Here is a 20,383-nt window from a genome sequence, read left to right on the forward strand (position 1 = left end):
CGCTAGAGCTAGGACTCACAGGCAACAGTGTCAGTGTCAGGAGGTGGAAAAGCAGGCAGGGAAGGAGGCAGGAGATGGGGGGAATCTCACGGCAGGGTTTGTAACAGGGCCAGGAGGGCCACGAGAAGAGGCAAGTGAGCGACCCTGTTTGATTCAGAAACTTACTCGTCTGTGAGAAGTCGGTTCAGACTCTGCGGACGTAGGATATTCACTGACTCCAATACAAGGTCATGGTGGGAAATAATATTTATCAATATGACCTTTTTATTTCCCACAACATCACATTCAGATCCTGAAATCAAATACACCTCATAGAGGGGCTGCGAAAATCATTTACTTTCAGAATCTCTTTGCCTGGGTTTCACTCTGAAATATTCACTTGGTAGCCAGGGCTCCAGCAGCAAAGAGAATACAAGAAGCAATCCAATATTTTACATAAGAGAACTGTATAAATGTAAACATTTTGGCTACTTCTCTTTCTTTCTACCTTTAATACAAGGTTTAAAAAATTCCTTTTAAAAAAATAAACCTTAACTTTTATGGATTATCTCTTGTGATTACATCATTTTCATTTCCAGGTAGTTTTCCTTTTCCCTACTCATTAAGCCATGAAATGTAACCAAAAACATGGAGGGGGACTTGGATGAGAGAAAGCAATTCAGTTACACTAGACAAGACATCAGCTGAGCCTGACTGCAGATGTAATGCTCATAGGCACAGTCCCCTTCCTTTTCAAGGCAGGATTGTTGCTGTTTGGCTCTTCAGTCCTCAGTTTTGTCTGACTCTTCCTGACCCCATTTGGGATTTTCCAGGCAAAGCTACTGAGGGATTTTGCCATGTCCTTTTCTGCTCATTTTACAGATGAGGACACTGAGGCAGACATGGTAAAGCCACCTATCCAGGGTCACAGAGTTAGGAAGGATTGAGGCCAGATTTGAACATGGGAAGGCACCTCCCTGCCTCCAGGTGCTCTAACCACAGTTCTAATAGAAAACTCACACACACACCAACACCAACCTTCCAGATATGATTAGCTGCCTTGTCTGTCCAATCTGCTACTTCCATAGAGTGACTCTGCTGGCCAATCAGGGGCCCAAAGCAAGTCCGAACAGGAATGGTTTCTCCAGTCCACACACCTAGCGGCAGAAGAATCCAACAATCAAAGGGACTGAAGCCAGTTCCGGTAGGTTCAGGGAAAGAAGAGCAGGGCACGTGTACCGAGTCCCATCGGCAGGGAACTTTGGAGCCTCCTCCCCCACACCTGCCAGGTGCCTGGGCCTAACTGTTAGCCCCTCTTGACAAATAGTGAAGATGTGATATGGAGATGATGTAGGGTAAGGGATCGGATTCATCCTTGGCTTCTATTCTGGCAGTCGGGAAGCTTGTCTATTCTTCAAAACCTGCTGTTCTGGAGCTAACATTCAGAAAAGAATCTAAGGATGTCATGCTATAAGTGCTTCTTCTGCTCCAAATTATCATAAAATCAAAGGAAACTTCCAACACCTTGGGTGGATAATTTAGGTTTATCTGTGGTTTTCCAGAAAGTTTAGCAGGTTTTGGGAGAACCTGAGAAGGGGACAAATCTACTTGTTATACTCCCTAGTTTAAGAGAAACTTGGGGAAATGTATTCCAGCCAGCCATTCTCTTCTTCTGTGACACTCCAGTCACTGCTCAAACACTCTTCTGACTGACAAAACACTCCTTGTGAGCAAGGATATTCCTGATGTTATTTCCATGTTGCCATCAAGAAGGCTAAGCCTGAAGGATAAACTTGCCCCTGACCTGTCTGTGGGGAATCAAGAAGACCCAGCCGGACCCGGGTTGTCTTCTACCAACTTATGAGATGGTTCTGAGAAAGGGAGTTTTCTCTCAATGACTTAAATCTGAGTTACACTTAACAGCTCCTGCCACCATCCCTAAATCCCATAAATATTACTCCTGGCCAGCTGTGATCTCCCTGCGGCACCTGTCCTTACAACTAGCAGCAGGGCGGGGGCAGGAGCAGGCAGGTTATATGGCTCTTACCCACATCTGGCACCAGGAGAGACTGGCGGAGGACCAGCTGCTTTGGCAGAGACAGCCTGGCTCGGCTCTCGATTGGGCTGTCTGGAACAAAAGTCACCGGTCCGTGGTCAGGGCAATCTGAGGGGTAGGCTCGGTCACAGAGTGTGCACCCTGGAGATGAGAAGATGAGGCAATTTCAATGAGGCCCGAATGGATCCTGGAACTCGGCCGGCTTTTCTTTAAGCGACACTTTCATAAAATCTGAGCCGAGTACAAAAATGAGTCATCTGAATTACTACATCAAGAATTCACACTCCCATCATACCCCATCACCATAGCATATCCTTCTCCAAGGCCTGATATCTTTAATTTCCTTCTGATTCAACAGACAAGACCCTTATTCAATCTTGAGACCAATAGTTCTCCCTTTATATTCTTAACAATTGGGGACTGCAAATTAATTTACTTATTCAATGCCATACCAACCTAACTACCAAAAATATTTATCTAGCTAGAAAAAATGGTTTAAAAACATTCAGAAGAGCAAAAGTTCAAGAATATCAAGAGAATCAATGAAAATATGAAAAGGGAAGGTGGCCTAGCCATACCAGATCTCCAAACTGTATTACCAAATGTTATTCATCAAAATACTCTAATACTGTCCAAGAATGGCACAGTGGATCAGCCAGATAAAAAATGGGAAATGACCACTGTAATCTAGTATTTGGTAAACCCGAAGACCCAAGTCCTTAGGAAAAAAATTTACTATTTGACAAACTGCTAGGAAAACTGAAAAGCAATTTGGCAGAAATTAGATATACACCAACATCTTATACCATGATTTAGAAATAAAGAATGATACTATAAGCAAATTAGGGGAACACAGAATACTTTACCTGTCATATCTATGATTAAGAAAAAAAAATTTATGACCAAATAAGAGAGAGAGGATGATGGGAATAAAATGGATGATTTTGATTAACATCAAATTAAAAAGGGTTTGCCCAAACAAAGCTGATACAGCCAAGATTAGAAGGAAAATAGGAAACTGGGAAATATTTTTTACAGTATATTTTCCTGCCAAAGGTCTCATTCTCAAATGAATAGAGAACTGAGTCAAATTTATACAAACATGAGTCATTCCCCAAATGACAGTCAATGGATTGGAACAGGCAGTTCCAAATAAAAACCATTTATACTCACATGAAAAACTGCCCTACATCAAAACTGTTTAGAGAAATGCAAATTAAACAACTCTGAAGTACCTATCAGATTGGCTAATATGATAAAGAAGGAAGACAACAGATACTGGAGGGATGTGGAAAAATTGGGACACTAATATATTGCTGGTGAAATAAAAACCTGCGAAAACTTCCATGAACAGATACAAAGTGAATTAAACAGAAGCAATACAATACTGTACAGAGTAAAAGCACTATTGTACAGTGATCAACTGTTGATCATTGATAAAAAAGAAAGAAATGTTAAAAATAGTTTTTGCTGAGAAAAAAAAAGCACAATCATTTTTAGAATGTTAAAATAAATAAAAGAGAGGTTTCTCTATGGGTGACGAGGGGGAAACCAAGGATCCCAAGTCTGGAAACTGTCCAAGGTTTTTGCTTATGTGCACAAAGGGCAGACTGCCATTCACAACCTTAGGAAAACATTCTTAGGAGAAGTGAAACATCTGAAATAATCTTTCAGTCATGTAAAGGGGGAAAGGGGGGACATTACTTGATCACAACAGCCAATCTGAGCTCAAGATCATGTTCCCCATCCCCCAAGCTGAGCTGCTTGCCCAAGATGGCGGGAGTGATGTCCCCGCTCTCCCCACCGGACCCACTCACAGATGGTAAACAAGGTGGCCATGTTCTCCTTGTTGGAGTTGGAGTCTTCCATCTGCAGGGACGGCGGCACGAAGGAGAGGTTGTCCGAGGCAACGTCGACGTGGCCTGAGCCCATGGCGACCTCCTGGCTGATGGAGGACACGGCCACGGGTTCGAGGCTGAGTCCCACCTCGTGCAGGGAAACGGACTCCAGGGAGGCGAGGCTGTGTGAGGTAGAGAGGGCCACGCTGACAGAGTTGGTGCTCATGGCCACCGTGTGGATGGAGTCGGCGAGGGCGCCCTCGGGCATCCCCCCGACGCGGCCGGCGATGTGGTCCGTCTCCATGACCACGGGGAGCTCCAGGCCGTTCCCGTGCAGAGGGATGACGCCCCCGTGCCCCACGGCCTCCGCCGCCAAATTGTTCCCCACCGAGTCCACGGACAAAGGTTCGTGGCTCCTGGAGCCGTTGGGCATCTGGGAGTGCTCCCCGGCCACCCCCTCCATGGTCAGCTCCTCGGCCGCCATGCCGTCTGTGGAGATGGGGCTGGTCACCCTGGAGACGCTCTCCATGCTGATGGCGGTGTCCAGGGCCACCTCGTGGCCGTCCCCAGGATGGAGACCCTGCGCCCCGTGGGCACCGACCGCGCGCGCATCCATGGGCACGATGCCCGGCTCCAGGCCGACGCTGCCGCCGGGCTGGTAGGGGTCTAAGGCCGAGGGGTTGTTGGGGACGGCCAGCGCGGGGTTGTTGTCCACGCTGATGGAGTTCGGGTGGATGTATTGAGGAGGGGGCCTGTCGGCCAAGTAAGACAAGATGCCTGTGGGAGGAGAGAGAGGAAATGAGGGTCTGGGCGCAGCAGGCGCGCGGGGCACACGCCAGACTCACCAAGACTCTGAGCTAGCAAAAAGCCGCACTGTCCTCAAGGCTGCTTTCCACTTTAACACAAACACGCTTGTTTTGTCGCATCCACACAAACATAAACACGAGCCTGTTCCTGGGGACCCTTTGCTGGAGGTGAGAATTAAGGAGGAGGAGGACAAGGGACTGGCCCGGCCGGGTGTCCTGACAATCCTGCGCGGGCCTGCGACCCAAGGGGTTGCCCCCAAGGGAGAGACGCTCAGGGGCGGACCGGTGTCCGGCAGAGGGACCCCCACAGACCGAGCGCTTGTTGGCTGAACACCTGAAACAAGGACAGACCGTCCAGAGAAGGACATTTCCAAGCTCACAAGTGGCCGGGCCTCCTTCAGTCTCCCTGGAAACATCCCCTGCCCCTCAGTGGGCTGGGCACTGGGCAAAACACATTCCCGACTTATACAGGCGGCCCTAGGCTGGCAGGGGGCGGGCAGGGAGGAGAGGGGCTTGGGACCACCCAGCAAGGGGCTGCCCCCCGCCAACTGTGGTCATGAACAAGCAGGCCGGCACCTGGGCACCTGAAGGTACAGGCGCTCTGCCTGAAAGCGGGGGCTCTTTGGCACCGGGACGTCCTGGACCCTCAGACGGTCAGTGTGGGGAGCCTGTAGGCCATCCCCTTCTCATTTGTCAGTGAAAAAAATAAGATTCAGAGCATCACAAAGGAAACCCATCAGACTGAAATAGAGTGACGGACATTTAAAAGCAGGGTCGTGGATGGCCGCCCTGAACAAAAGGAGCGTCAGAGGGGGTCAGCTACGCACAAGGCGGCCTTTCTGAAGAGGCCGGAGGACTCACCAGGTAGGATGTGCCTGAAGTAGCTGCTCTCCAGGTGCGGGTACGGCGGGGGAGGGAGAGGGTAGTTCCTCTCCGGTATCCCACACATCACCCCCCGATCGCCAATGCCCATCGGGAGCATCAGAGACAAGGCAGAAGGCAGAGAGCTTAAGGAGGGACCAAGGTTGGGGATTGCAACGGGCAGTCCTGGAAAAACAGAGAAGTTCCTTTTACGTTAAAACTTCCAAATAGCTTCTTGGAAAACACTGGTGGAAACCTCAGAAACTTCTTTCCACCCAGAAAAGTCGCAGTTACCTGGACAAGAAATAACAAAAGCTCCTGTGTAAGAGAGAGGTGGGGACTCCTGGGACAGAACCCCACATACGTGACCAGACCAGGTGTTTGTATCTGATGCTTTGGCACAACCATTTTTCTTCAAATAAGGTAGAGTTGGGTGTGGAGGACAAGGGAAATGGTGGCGATGTCAGGAAGACCCTGTCCTAAAGCAGACTTTTAGAGGCCCAGAGAGTCCTCTCAGGTAGCAGGGACTAACATGACTTGGCAGGGTCAGGGAACCTGCCCGTGACCCCAGGAGGGGCTGGGACCCCGGCTGTCCTGGTTCGGAGGTCAGCTCCCCCTCACCTAGAAGGGAGGCTCCTTCAGACACTACTAAACAATAACTATCCCACCCAGAGTTTTTCTTTGAAAAATGGCTGGTTTTAATTGGAAACGGAGTGGATGCTCATCACATGGGGAATGGCTGAATGAGTTATGACGATGAATGTTATGAATATCATTGTTCTGTAAGAAACGATCAGCAGGATGATTTCAGAGGGACCTGGAGAGATTCACAGGAACTGATGCTGAGTAAAATGAGCAGAACCAGGAGATCATAGTACATGGCAACAGCAAAACTATACCATGATCAATTCTGACAGACAAGGCTCTTTTCAACAATGAGGTGATTCAAGCCAGTCCGATGATCTTGTGGAGAAGAGCCATCTGCACCCAGAGAGGGGACTCTGAGGTCTGAATGTGGATCACAACACAGCATTTTCACTTTTTGTTTTTTGCTTGCTATTTTTTCTTTTGATCTGATTCTTCTTGTACAGTGTGGTAATTGTGGAAATATGTTCCAAACTGCATATGTTTAACATATATTGGATTATCTGCCATCTAGGGGAGTGGGGGTAGGGAGAAGGGAAGTAGAAAAATTTGGAACACAAGATTTTGCAAGCGTGAATGTTGAAAATTATGTTTACATGTATATAAAAGCCATTATTAAAAAGAAAAGAAAGGAAAGGAAAAATGCCTAGTCTTTTGTCTCTAGAGTGGATCCCACAACCAGTGCTACAGTGAGATCGAGTACAGGCCCAGACGCCAACTCCACAACTTCACTTTCCTAGATTTTAATAATGGTTATACAATAACCAGTTAAGAGTCAAAATGATCCTGACGATTTTAAGGCCCAATAAACTGCTTATTCAGAGATGATTCAGACGTGAATAAATGGTGAAAAGCCATACAATGGGATTAAAAATCTTAAATTTAAATTTGATATGTTTAAGGCCTAGAAGACCATGTAATCCCAAGCCCCTCATTTCACAACAAGGAGAAGCTAAAGCCTAGGAGAGGATGTGACTTGCCCATCATCTCACAGGTGAAAAGAAGAGGATTTGAACCCGGGCCCTCTGAGAGAGTGTAGACATAGTGTAGCTTGTGGCCCCTCCTTGTTTCTGTGGCTCTGCCCAATGTGGGCTTCAGGAGCAGAGCACCCCCCAGCCCGGCAGCTCAGCTGGCAGCCAGCTCCCTCCTTGGTTCTGCTGCTCTGCCTGACATGGACTGAGCTCCCCTAATTCTGGAGGAGTTTGGCTGAGAACAAAGTTTTCAGGAGAGAGAAGGGTTTATCCAAGGCCGGGCACACAGGAGCTCTTCTGGAGGGGGCTCCGCAGGGTGCCGTGGGCAGATAGCAGAGACCCCTCCAGGGCACTGCCCATCTCTTCTTCCTGTCCCAGACATCCCAGAGTGGGCAGCCTGGCCGAGTGCTCTGCCCCAAAGTGAATTAGCCAACATTACGGCCCTGTGCCAGGGGCTGTGCCAGGGCCTGGGGAAACAGGAAAGGACAAAATCCTTGCCCCTGCCCCCGGATTTACAACTCTTAGGGACATGGCTTGCAGCAGAGAAGCTGGAGAGCAAGAAGCACTTGGGAGGCAGGAAAGGCATCGTGGAGGAGGTGGCCTGGGCGCTGGGAGGACTGGGGTTGTCTGAGCTGAAAGGGCAAGCCTGGGAAGAGCCCTTCAAAAGCATGGGGGGAGGGGAACAAAGGGGGGAAGGGAATGCCAAGTTTCTGGAACTGCATCTGGGAAAGGGAGACGCAGCCCAGCTCTGCAGGGCCTTAAATGCCAGGCTGGCGGGTCTGCGTTTATTCTAGTGGCCAAAGGAGCTCCTGAGGCCTTCGGAGTGGGGGGAACATGGTCAGACGTGGCCTTTGGGAAGATCCAAGGCAGCTGCATGGGGAATAAGGAAAACCCAAGTTCAAATCCAGAGTGAGGCCTTAGGGAGGTGACTTCAGCCCTGTCACAGAAGCTCCCTGAGGCTGTTTCTAAAAAGGAACCAGTCACACCTGCTTCCCAGGCCTGTTGGGAAGCCCAAAGAGAGTAAGGTTTGCAAAGCAAGCCCAGCTGTGCTTTGGTAGCTGGCGGAAGGGAGTGACTGATCTGGGTGAGAGCAGGGCAGGGGATGGTTGGGGTGCAAAGGGACGGAGGAAGCTCAGATTGCACAGACGTCCTCAAACGTTCCTTAGAGCTCCCATGTTCTCGGACACATGCGAAAAAGAATGCAGTCATGGGACCCCAGCTCAGCCACTCACTTCCAGTGAGACTTCAAGCAAGGCACTTCCCCCTACGTGGGGCCACTCTCTGCATCGGTACTTTCTAAATTGAAGACCCTACAATCACTATAACGTGTGTAAGAGATTTTAAGCACCTAAATCTAAGAAGTGGGACAACTTAGGACCATAAACTCATTATCTAAGTAGGCCGATTTTTAAAAATTGGTTTCTCTCTGTCACCAGATCTTCACCCAGATCCAACATGTTCCAAAGAAATTGGAAAGTCAGAGTCTGGAATTACAAAAGAGGCAGAAGGGCTGGGCAGGAGGAAGAAGCGGAAGCGGCTCTCCCCACAAAGCTGCATCAGGAACAGGCTCTCGGGGAAGGGCGGGAAGGGAGCTCCCTCCTGAGGATGCCCTTGTCCTAGGCAGGGGGATCCCTCCCCCACTTCGCGGAAGCGTTCCCACGATCCCCGGGCTATCAGGGCACAGCACGCTGCTGGGTTTGCCACCCACACCCCTTCTCACTCAAGGAAGCTGAAGGAGAACAGCCCCATGTTAGCACAGACGCCCCGCGGCCCCGGCAGGGCTTCGTCACTCACCTGGGGCAGGGATGGCATTGTGAGTAGGTGAGGCGGCCAGGCCGAGGTGGCTTCCTGAGACGGGCAAGGCGTTGCTCACGGAGGATGAAGCGAGCTGCTCCATCCCCACGGGACTCAGGTTCATCTCATTCATCCTAGAAAAGAACACAGCAGGTTGGCAGCCGAAGCACTGAAGTCCAGGGTACGCTGCAGCAGCCCACGGCTCCAATGCACTCGGACGCCCACCGGACAAGGGGAAAAGTCATCCACGGCTCATCTCTGAAAACGGCCTCTGCGCTCTGCCCAACATCCAATTCTACAGTTAGGCTTAAAACAAAAATAAGCAACCAAACTACCAAGCCGCCTCGTTTTTAATCCTGCCCCAAGGCCTGCACCCCTGCTTTTCCCAATAAGAACAAAACCGCATGACACAGGAAATCGGGAGCCTCGATGTGGCTGACAAGTGAATAGCCCCTGTCCGAGGACCAGCTCTGAGACCTGGCTTAAGCAGGGGAGGGTGCTGAACCCCGAGCCTGGGCTTCCATCTCTGGACCACCATGGGAGAGGCACTCACCCTCTTTTTCATCTGTAAAATGGGCAGAGTGACAGCAGCACCTGTCCTACCTGCCTGTCAGAGGTACCTTGAGGCACTTTCTGATCCTTAATGTCAGGCACTAGTCTGTCCTCAGAACCGTAACTTAACTAAAAACGAAAGCACTGGATACTTTTCTCTAACATAAGAATGTTTCAAACATTTCTTTGGAGAGACCTCAGGCACTGCGGACAATCAAGCCATCCATTCCACGGCCACTGGCATTAACGGTGGGGCAGCTATGGGTGAAATCACAAGAAAAAGGCACCATCACTCACTCACCAGTTCAGATCAGAACCCAACCTCTAGCTCATACCTTATCAGCATCCGCACCAGAGACCAGGAAGCAGATCCCAAGAGATCTCCAAGCCGTGGGATCCTGACTCCTTGTCTAAGTGCACACAAAACTTGGTGCCCAAGAGCGAAAGGGAGTCCCAAAGGGGATTGAGTTCTAGAAATTAATCTCAACAAAACCTCTCTCATATGAACTTCCCCCCCCCCCCCAAACACAGCTCATATTATCTAAGTTAGCCAAAGAAAGGGATGGTATAATCTATTGTGCTAAGTGGACTATTTAAATATTCAAAGCTCAGTTAACTTCATGACATTCTCAAGTCATAAACTTTATCCAGACATAAATATGTGACTTTAGGTGCTTAAACTTTGATCATTTCCATAGGACTATAGGTCGGCCTCCCAAAAAGATCAAAGGAAAAGGACCTTTAGGTACAAAAATATTTAGTAATTCTTTTAGTGATAGCAAACAACTGGAAATTGAGAGGATGTCCACCAATTGAGGAATAGCTCAACAAATGATAGGATATGATTGTGATGGAGAAATAAGTTTCAGAAAGGCCTGGAGAGACTTGCATAAACTGATACTGAGTGAAATGAGCAGAAAGAGGAGATCATTGTACACGGCAACAGCAAAATTATACAATGATCAGTTCTGATGAATGTTCAACAATGAGATGATTCAGGCCAGTTCCAATAGTCTTGTGATGGAGAGAGCCATTTACATCCAGAGAGAGGACTGTGTCACAACATAGTATTTTGATTCCTTTTGTAGTTGTTTGCTTGGATTTTGTTTGTCATTTTTTCCCTTTTTGATCTGATTTTTCTTGTGCAGCACAGTATTTATGGAAACATGTATAGAAGAACTGTACATGTTCACCATATATTGGAGTACTTGCCATCTAGGGGATGGGGGGGGGGGGGAAAGAGAAGGAAAAAATTTTAGAATGCAAGGTTTTATAAGGGTGAATGTTGAAAATTATCCATGTATATATTTTGAAAAGTAAAAGCTTTAATTAAAAAAAAAAGAAATGAAGAGCAGGGTACTCTCAGAAAAACCTACAAAGACTTACACAAAGTGATGAAATGTGGAGTGGAACTAGGAGAACATTGTATACAGTAACAGCAATAATGAATGACTTAGCAATACAGTGATTCAAGACAAGTACCCAGGGGTACTGGGTTCTTGTAATGTTGCTAATGTTATATCCTTCAGAAAAAACTATAAACTATGTAAAATAACTATGTAATAATTTATGTAAACTATGTAAAAATAACTATGTAAATCATAATTTACTATGTAAATAAACTATGTAAAAATCAGTGTAAACCCTATCCCCCTAATGAAAAGGAAACAAATCCCAAAGCTTCCAATATCTTATTATTATCTGCCCCATCCTGTCAGGCACCTGGCTACCCTATGTCCACAGTAGGATGTCATCCCTCCTTCCACTTCTATTCCCAGATCACTGTCCTGCTCCTTACTTAGAAGACTTCAACAGCTTCAGATCTCTCTTCCCTTAAACCAGCCTCCAGGCAAGCTGAATGTTCCTTGTACATAGATCTTAGAATCCACAACAACCTTCAGGGGCTTCTGTCTCCAATCAAACCCACACTCCATACTTAACTTGATGTTCAAGGGACTCTCCTATCTGGAGTGGCCAATATCTTTCTAGTTTTCTCTCATATTATACTAATCATTACCTACTATGTAGCATATACTTCAGGAAAAGTGAATACTCCCTCTGTCTGTCCCACATTTTCCCTATCCCCTTCCCACTATTTAGTTCCAGCTCTTGTTGTACCCTTCCTCTTCTCACCTCTGCCTTCTGAAATCTCATTTATCCTTCCAGACCCAGTTCAAACACCATCTCCTCCCTATTCCCTGCTCAGAAATGTTCTTCTATTCTAAAGTCCTCAAATAGGACTCCATTAGAATTTCATTTTATATTATTTTTCGTCATGTTGTAGTATAGGCCCATTACCAGTTTACAGGCTCTATGAGACCAGAGACCATGTGCTAGTCATTTTTATAATCACCCTAGAGCTTAGCATAGGATTCAATGACTGACACAAAATAGGTGCTATAGAAATGCTATCATTTTGTGGAACTGCTCAGCTTTCCATGATTCAATGTATCCCATGCTAGAATAAAAAATCTCTCTCACCTCTCCCCCATCCCTCTCCCCCCAAAAAACCTGCCCTAACTTTTAACTTTTGGGTATTCTGTGAAATTATAGACCAGTCACATCATTTTTTCACTTTCAAGTTTTTTTCTGGAGGATATAACAGAAGCAACATTACAAGAATGCCAAGAAAAAGCTAATGTAATTAATGCAGACTTCTGCCATAAATATTGCTGTGGCCTCTTTGCTACTATTATCCCAACTGGTAAAAGCCCTCAGCTCCTATTCCCATCAAGAAAACAGTCTCCAGAAGGAGGAATGAATTAAAGCATGGTGGGCAGCCTTCAAGCAAGAAAACCAAAATGGGGTGTGGCCTCCAGGACATCCACAGTGCAAAGAGGAAGCTGGGAAGGCTCAGCAGATGGTGTCTGGGAGTGACTCACCCAACCTTTTCTTGGGGAGACAGAAACCAAGGGCAGCAAGTACTTTACACGCAGAAGGGATCTTGGTCTCTTTGTTTATGAAATGAAGACCGTGGAGTCCACGTTTGCCCACCAGCCTTCCACCGTTACCCAGCCTGCCCAATGGCTGCCTCAGACAGAAGGCAGGACCTAGGCCAAACATTTTTAAATAAGCTCGTGCTTTCCCCTTGCACAGTGCTAAGTCTGACCCCAACAGGTGTGCAGAAGCCAGGGAGTCTGGTCCTTAAACCCGCACCTTTCCCTTCACAAAGAGATTGTCAGTTACCAAACTGATCTCATCGCTACCTACCTGGTGAAATATAGTTCTGAATAAACACATCTGTGAAGAAGTAATTTGCTCTGTCTTCTTCCAAGAGAGGCTACAGTTACCTGAGTCAGCCTCAGAATGGAAGACTAGTACCTCCTCTGACCCTTCCCTGACTACACAGCTTTGGCTCTGTACTGCAGGTGCCGACCTGCTTTGGCAAAGGGAGTTCCCTCGCCGGGAGCTAAGATCAACTAAGCAGGAAGTTTAGTCCACAAGCATCTTTCCCAATGCAAACCTTTAGGGTGTCACAGATTACCGCAGACAGGGAGACTGAGGCGCACAGAGCGGCACTGGCTTGTCCAGTCCCCCAACAGTAAATGACTGACAGAACCTGACCCCGGCTCTGCCTAGCCCCAAGCCCAGGACTCTCGCGGCTAAAGCGGAGATGACAAGCCCAGCACGTTACCGAGGAACTGGACAATATTTAACGAAGTCTGCAAGGAACCCAAGGTCAAGCGCGTCTCTTCTGCGCGGTCTGGAGCTCTCCCGAGCCGCTTCCCTGGCCCAGCACAGGCCCCACTCACCTGCCACCTGCACCCATTCCCTGCCACGCGCCGAAAGCCTAGGGCAGTGTCCACCCCGGGCTTTCTGTGCCGCCAGTCCAGCCTGAGCCCACGGATCCTGCCATATGCGTACAAGCAATATGGAAGCACCAACACCTAAATGTAGTTGGAAAAGTGTCCTAGGAAGGGTTGGGCCACGGGGACAAGATCTGGGGAGGAAATTCTGTGGCTTTCGGAGGAAAGGGTTAAAACTGTCAGCTCCCCGCGGCAGGGTCTGGGCCGGGGGCAGACGCTAGGCCGGACCCCAGCCCGGCTATGCCCCTCCCCCGCCAGCTGTGTTCGAGCTCTCACCAGCTCCCAGAGGGGCTGCGAGGGGAGGGGGAGCCCGAGCCCGGCGGCTCTCCGGGGACGCCCCCACCTGCGGCGCAAACAAAGGCTCGAGGGGCCGCCCGCGCCCGACCTCAGCATCCTCGGGGCCTGGGGGAGGGGCCCTTGGGGGCGGGGCCACGGCTCACCTGGGATGCATCGACTTGGCGCTAGAGATGTCAGCGCCGTGGGCGGGAATGGAGGGTCAGGACCCCAGGACCCTCGGCGTGACCCTCGGGGGCTCCGGACCTCCAGCCCCCCGAAGCGGGGGGCGCTCAGTCCTGCGGGGAGCCCCGGCAGCGCATCCCCGGCCTCCGCAGCGGAGCCTGGGACCGAATCCTGCGCGCGAGAGCAGACGGCGAGGCTGAGGCGTCGGCCACGCCCCCACCGGCCCCTGCCCCTCCCCTGGACACACCTCTTTTTTAAAGGTAACTTTGCAAGCGCATCCCTCCCGCCCCGCCGAAGAGAGGGGCCGTGGGGACGCATGCGCAACGAAGGCGCCGATAAAGCCAATATTCTGCGGGTGCTCCCCGCGTCTGACAAACCCGCCGCACACGCGCAGACGAATGGCAGGGAAAGAGTGCGAGCTTTGTTTCCTGGCCGTGGACCACTTCTGAAAACCCCGCCCCCTCTCTTCACTCGCTCCCTGCCTTTGCGCATATGCGCGCCGGGTGCCGCCCCTCCCCAACCCATCGCGGGCAGACTCCTCCCCTCCCCCCCTCCCCCTCCCCGTGAGCCCGACACCTCCCAGCCCCAAGGCCCCCGACACCACATCTACACTCCCATCAGCCGCACCCGCTAAAGCGCCTTTCTATCACCGCCTCCTCCGCCTCCGCTTCTCTCAGACTTCCCCTTTATCCCCTCCCAGAGTTCCCCCCCCCACCCCCATACGGTCGTTCTGCTCTCTACTGCCCCCCTAACTCTCTCCTGCGCGTGCGCACGGAAAGGCACAGGGGAGTTAAGAGCAGCAAGAGACCCCGGGGCAAGGAGAGCGTGGAGAAATCGACCACCGAGTCATCGAACTGCGGTTGCTAGGGCAACGGAGGCGGGTGTAAGGGTCAGGAACTTGAGATGGTGGTTCTCACAGAAGAGTAGCATTCTCCCTTCCTATAGTACAGTCTCTTCAAAGCGTCCCACCTCCCCCGCATGCGCAGTGTATGTCCTAGATGCGTGCAAGACCACGTTTCTGGTGTTCCCACCAAGAGGGACCTTAGAACCTCGGACTAGAAAAGGCAAAGCTGGGCAGAACTTGGAACAGGGGATGTCAGGGCCAGGAGGGAGCCTAGAACAGGGGATGTCAGGGCTGGGAGGGAGCTTAGAACAGGGGATGTCAGGGCTGGGAGGGAGCTTAGAACAGGGGATGTCAGAGCTGGCAGGGAGCTTAGAACAGGGGATGTCAGGGCTGGGAGGGAGCTTAGAACAGGGGATGTCAGAGCTGGGAGGGGGCTTAGAACAGGGGATGTCAGGGCTGGGAGGGGCCTGAGAACGGGATGTCAGAGCTGGGAGGGAGCCTAGAACAGGGGATGTCAGAGCTGGGAGGGGGCTTAGAACAGGGGATGTCAGGGCTGGGAGGGGCCTGAGAACGGGATGTCAGAGCTGGGAGGGAGCTTAGAACAGGGGATGTCACAGCTGGGAGGGGGCTTAGAACAGGGGATGTCAGAGCTGGGAGGGAGCTTAGAACAGGGGATGTCAGGGCTGGGAGGGAGCTTAGAACAGGGGATGTCACAGCTGGGAGGGGCCTGAGAACGGGATGTCAGAGCTGGAGGGAACCTAGAACAGGGGATGTCAGAGCTGGGAGGGAGCCTAGAACAGGGGATGTCAGAGCTGGGAGGGAGCCTAGAACAGGGGATGTCAGAGCTGGGAGGGGGCTTAGAACAGGGGATGTCAGGGCTGGGAGGGGCCTGAGAACGGGATGTCAGAGCTGGGAGGGAGCTTAGAACAGGGGATGTCACAGCTGGGAGGGGGCTTAGAACAGGGGATGTCAGAGCTGGGAGGGGCCTGAGAACGGGATGTCAGAACTGAGAACAAGGCACTTAGAACAAGAATGTCACATCCAGGTTCGATTTTAGAAATGTTAAGAGTCATGAAGAACTCTAGAACATAGAATGTCAGACTTCGGAACACAGAGAATTTTAGAATTAAGAATGTGAATGCCATAAAGGACAGTAGGACACAGGGCACCAAAGCTGGGAAGGTCCTGAAAACATGAACTGTTGGAGCTAGACAAGACTTGCATGATTTGCTAGTACAGTTCTTTTTTTTTTTTTAATTTTAATAGCTTCTTATTTACAAATTATATGCAGAAGTAATTTTACAGCATTGGCAAATGGCCAAACCTTTTGTTCCACTTTTTCCCCTCCTTCTCCCCATCCCCTCTCCCAGATGGCAGGATGACCAGTAGGTGTTAAATATATTAGAGTATAAATTAAATACACAATAAGTATACATGACCAAACCGTTATTTTGCTGTACAAAAAGAATTGGACTCCGAAATATGGTACAGTTAGCCTGTGAAGGAAATCCAAAATGCAGGCAGGCAAAAATAGAGGGATTGGAAATTCTATGTAGTGATTCATACTCATTTCCCATAGTTCTTTCTCTGGGTGTAGCTGGTTCAGTTCATTACTGCTCCATTGGAACTGATTTGGTTCATCTCATTGCTGAAGAGGGCTACGTCCATCAGAATTGATCATCATATTGTTGTTGAAGTATGTAATGATCTCCTGGTCCTGCTCATCTCACTCAGCATCAGTTCGTGTAAGTCTCTCCAGGCCTTTCTGAAATCCTCCTGTTGGTCGTTTCTTACCAAACAATCATATTCCATAATGTTCATATACCACAATTTATTCAGCCATTCTCCAACTGCTGGGCATCCACTCAGGTTCCAGTTTCTAGCCACTACAAACAGGGCTGCCACAAACATTTTGGCACATACAGGTCCCTTTCCCTTCTTTAGTATCTCTTTGGGGTATAAGCCCAGTAGAAACACTGCTGGATCAAAGGGTATGCACAGTTTGATAACTTTTTGAGCATAGTTCCAAATTGCTCTCCAGAATGGCTGGATGTGTTCACAATTCCACCACCAATGTATCAGTGTCCCTGTTTTCCCACATCCCCTCCAACATTCCCCATTATCTTTCCCTGTCATTCTAGCCAACCTGACAGGTGTGTAGTGGTATCTCAGAATTGTCTTAATTTGCATTTCTTTGATTAATAATGATTTGGAGCATCTATCCTTTGACCATTATCAATTGGAGAATGGCTTGATTTCTTATAAATTAGAGTCAATTCTCTATATATTTTGGAAATGAGGCCTTTATCAGAACCTTTGACTGCAAAAATGTTTTCCCAGTTTATTGTTTCCCTTCTAATTTTGTCTGCATTAGTTTTGTTTGTATAAAAACTTTTCAATTTGATATAATCAAAATTTTCTATTTTGTGATCCATAATGAACTCTGGTTCTTCTTCGGTCATAAATTCCTTCCTCTTCCATAGGTCTGAGAGGTAAACTGTCCTGTATTCCTCTAATTTATTTGTAAGCTCATTCTTTATGCCTAGGTCATGAACCCATTTTGACCTTATCTTGGTGTACGCTAGTACAGTTCTTAATGATTTGCTTAAAGTCACCCAGCAAGTTCACTATTGTATGACCTCAGACTCAAAATGCAGAATCATTACCATAGTTCATAGTACATAGAGCTAAAGATCGAAATCTTGGATTTTCAGTTTGTTTGGAGGAGAGATCACTGGCTCTAGAGTCACAGGATCTGGGTTCAAATTCTACCTCTTACACTTCTCTGTTCGGTATTTTGGGACAAGTTACTTCCCCCTCTGAGTCTCATTTCATCATCAGAAAACGCAGAGGCTGGAGTAAATGACCTATATAGCAATAATCTTATTATACTATGTCACTTCACTGTTCTAGACCTCAATTCCCTCATCTGTAAAATAAGATGGCTGGACCAGATGGCCTGAAGAGGTCTCTCTTCAAGCTCCCCACATCAAGTCCCAAGCCCCTGATAAAACACTTAAAGCAGTGACTTATCCGGGGTCACTTGTTAAGCTTATGTGCAAAGCTATTACTGAACCTGTAACAATCTATTTTGATATTCCTGGGATTCTAGTTTCCTTTCTGTGAGATGGGGATGAAAATGTTCCTCACCCAATCCCCCTCAAACTAAAGATACATGGTTCTAGAAGACTCTCTTTCTGGCAGTGCATCCATTTCCCAAGACAGTATAGGGACTGGTCTTTCAATGAGATGAAGATTATTGTGAATATCTCCCCAGGATTTTATAAAAAACCATTAGAAACATGTACCATCTCAAAGGATATGAACAGACAATTCTCAAAAGAAGAAATTGAAACTATTTCTAGCCATATGAAAAGATGCTCCAAATCATTATTAATCAGAGAAATGCAAATTAAGACAACTCTGAGACACCACTACACACCTGTCAGATTGGCTAGAGTGACAGGGAAAGACAATGCGGAATGTTGGAGGGGATGTGGGAAAACAGGGACACTGGTGCATTGTTGGTGGAATTGTGAACACAGCCAGCCATTCTGGAGAGCAATTTGGAACTATGCTCAAAAAGTTATCTGTGCATCCCCTTTGATCCCGCAGTGTTTCTACTGGGCTTATACCCCAAAGAGATACTAAAGAAGGGAAAGGGACCTGTATGTGCCAAAATGTTTGTGGAAACCCCTTTTATAGTGGCCAGAAACGGAAACTGAGTGGATGCTCATCAATTGGAGAATGGCTGAATAAATTGTGGTATATGAATGTTATGGAATATTATTGTTCTGTAAGAAATGACCAGCAGGAGGATTTCAGAAAGGCCTGGAGAGACTTACACGAACTGATGCTGAGTGAAATGAGCAGGACCAGGAGATCATTACATACTTCAACAACAAGACAATATGATGATCAATTCTGATGGACGTAGCCCTCTTCAACAATGAGATGAACCAAATCAGTTCCAATGGAGCAGTAATGAACTGAACCAGCTACACCCAGAGAAAGAACTCTGGGAGATGACTATGAACCACTACATAGAATTCCCAATCCCTCTATTTTTATCTGCCTGCATTTTTGATTTCCTTCACAGGTTAATAGTACACTATTTCAAAGTCCGACTCTTTTTGTACATGTTTGGACATGTATACGTATATTGTATTTAATTTATACTTTAACATGTTTAATATGTATTGGTCAACCTGCCATCTGGGGGAGGAAGTGGGGTCCTAGGTCCCCGCAGTTGCTAGCTGTGAGACCTTAACCATCCCATAACATCTCTGTGAATAACATCTCTGAGGTCTCTTTCCCTCCCTATGAGGTGACCTTGCACAGATCCCTTCTGTCTGGATCTCAGTTTCCTCCCCTGTAATACACAGTAGTTAGACTAAGAGGTTTCTAAAGGTCCTTTCCCACTCTAAGTCTACGATCCTCTCATCTTATGACTCATTTTTAGGCCCATCCACTGCTCTAAAAAAAATTCCTTCATTCCCCAATCCAGAGCAAAGCTGAATCCCCAGTCAGCTGGAAGCTCTCTACCTGGGGTCCTTAACGAACTGGAGGATTATGGAACTCAATAACCAGAGGCCTGGAGAAAGCGTTGGGGATGACCCTATGATGATCCTCTAGTTGGGACCTGAGGGAAGGGAGAACTATTTCATTTTTTTTTTTTTTTTTGCTCAGCTCAAATGACAACTAAGCAAGCTGATATCAGACTTTAGAAAAAATCCTGCCCTCCCTACCACTCTCTCCCCTTTCTCTTTCTCTTTTCACTCACAAATCTATCTACATATCTACCTATTGTGTATCTTTCTATTTCTTTCTGGGTTTTGATCAGTCCTTTTTTTTCTTTTTCTTTCTCTCCTTCTCTCCTTCCTTCTTTCCTTGTTTCTCTTTTTCCCTCTCTCTCCCTTCTCTCTTCCATCCTTTCTTTCTCTTTTTTCTTCCATCTTTCTTTTTTGTTTCTTTCTCTCTTGTCTTTCTGTCTTATCTGTCTTTTAACATTTACAAAAGGTATTCTAAATTCTAAGAAGAACAGGATTAGAAAGCTGAAAGAGGGATAATCCAAGACTTTAGGGACACCCTTTATTTCAACTGGGAGGTAATGGGGAGCCACTGGAATTTAATGAATACAGGGATGATCTGATCAGAGCTGTGCTTTAGGAAGATCACTCTGACAAGTGGAGAAAGGATGGGCTATGATAGGGAGAGACTTGAGGCAGGGAAACCAACCAGCAGCTATTGCCTCATGAGGCATGCTCTCTCTCTTTGTCTCTCTCTATGTCTTCTCCTTCTCTTTCCTCCTCCCTCCCTATTTCTCTCAGTCTGTCTCTCTGTCTCTGTCTATCTGTCTCTGTCTTTCTGTCTCTCTCCTTCAAAGCCAAGTCTTATTCATTGTCAATGGAAAAAACCTCCCCCTTTATGTAGTTCTTACGGCAGCAGAATATTTTGGACAAAATGTCTCTTTAACTACCACCCAATGAGATCGACTGTGCAGTTATTATCTTTTCTACTTTACAGAGATGGAAACTGAGGCTGAGAGCTGTAGTATCTCACTACTAATGAGATGTGCCAGAGTCAGCACTTTTCCATGTGATGGTCAACCTGTGTCCCCCTAGTACCATTAATCCTCCCTCACCAGCCCATAATCCAGCTTCACAGGGATTCCATTTCTGCAGATGGCTCTCCAAGTGGAGAACTGTTTAATAACGACTATGGGCTGGGGAAAGAAACCAGCCCTTGGCCCTGAACCTTGGGAAATATGAG

The 20,383-nt window shown here is 47.9% G+C and overlaps 1 protein-coding gene across 3 annotated transcripts in view; it reads right to left on the reverse strand.

Moving 5' to 3' along the window:
• The window catches only part of PRDM4 (PR/SET domain 4), a 69,152-nt gene that overhangs the window by 12,537 nt on the left and 36,232 nt on the right, over positions 1–20,383 (reverse strand). Inside the window, exons 1-6 of one of the 3 annotated variants that reach the window (XM_051961524.1) lie at positions 14,395–14,455; positions 8,951–9,084; positions 5,541–5,726; positions 3,853–4,650; positions 2,027–2,176; positions 1,018–1,136 (exon numbers count right to left, since the gene is read on the reverse strand). In XM_051961524.1, the coding sequence (XP_051817484.1) occupies positions 1,018–1,136; positions 2,027–2,176; positions 3,853–4,650; positions 5,541–5,726; positions 8,951–9,083 (1,386 nt within the window). In that variant the 5' untranslated portion in view covers position 9,084; positions 14,395–14,455. Of the gene's footprint in view, positions 1–1,017; positions 1,137–2,026; positions 2,177–3,852; positions 4,651–5,540; positions 5,727–8,950; positions 9,085–13,748; positions 13,969–14,394; positions 14,456–20,383 lie in introns of those variants that run through there. The other 2 variants (XM_051961522.1, XM_051961523.1) reach the window with 2 other exon arrangements.

This window comes from Antechinus flavipes, chromosome 5, assembly GCF_016432865.1.
Source record: "Antechinus flavipes isolate AdamAnt ecotype Samford, QLD, Australia chromosome 5, AdamAnt_v2, whole genome shotgun sequence".
NCBI classification, from domain to species: domain Eukaryota; kingdom Metazoa; phylum Chordata; class Mammalia; order Dasyuromorphia; family Dasyuridae; genus Antechinus; species Antechinus flavipes.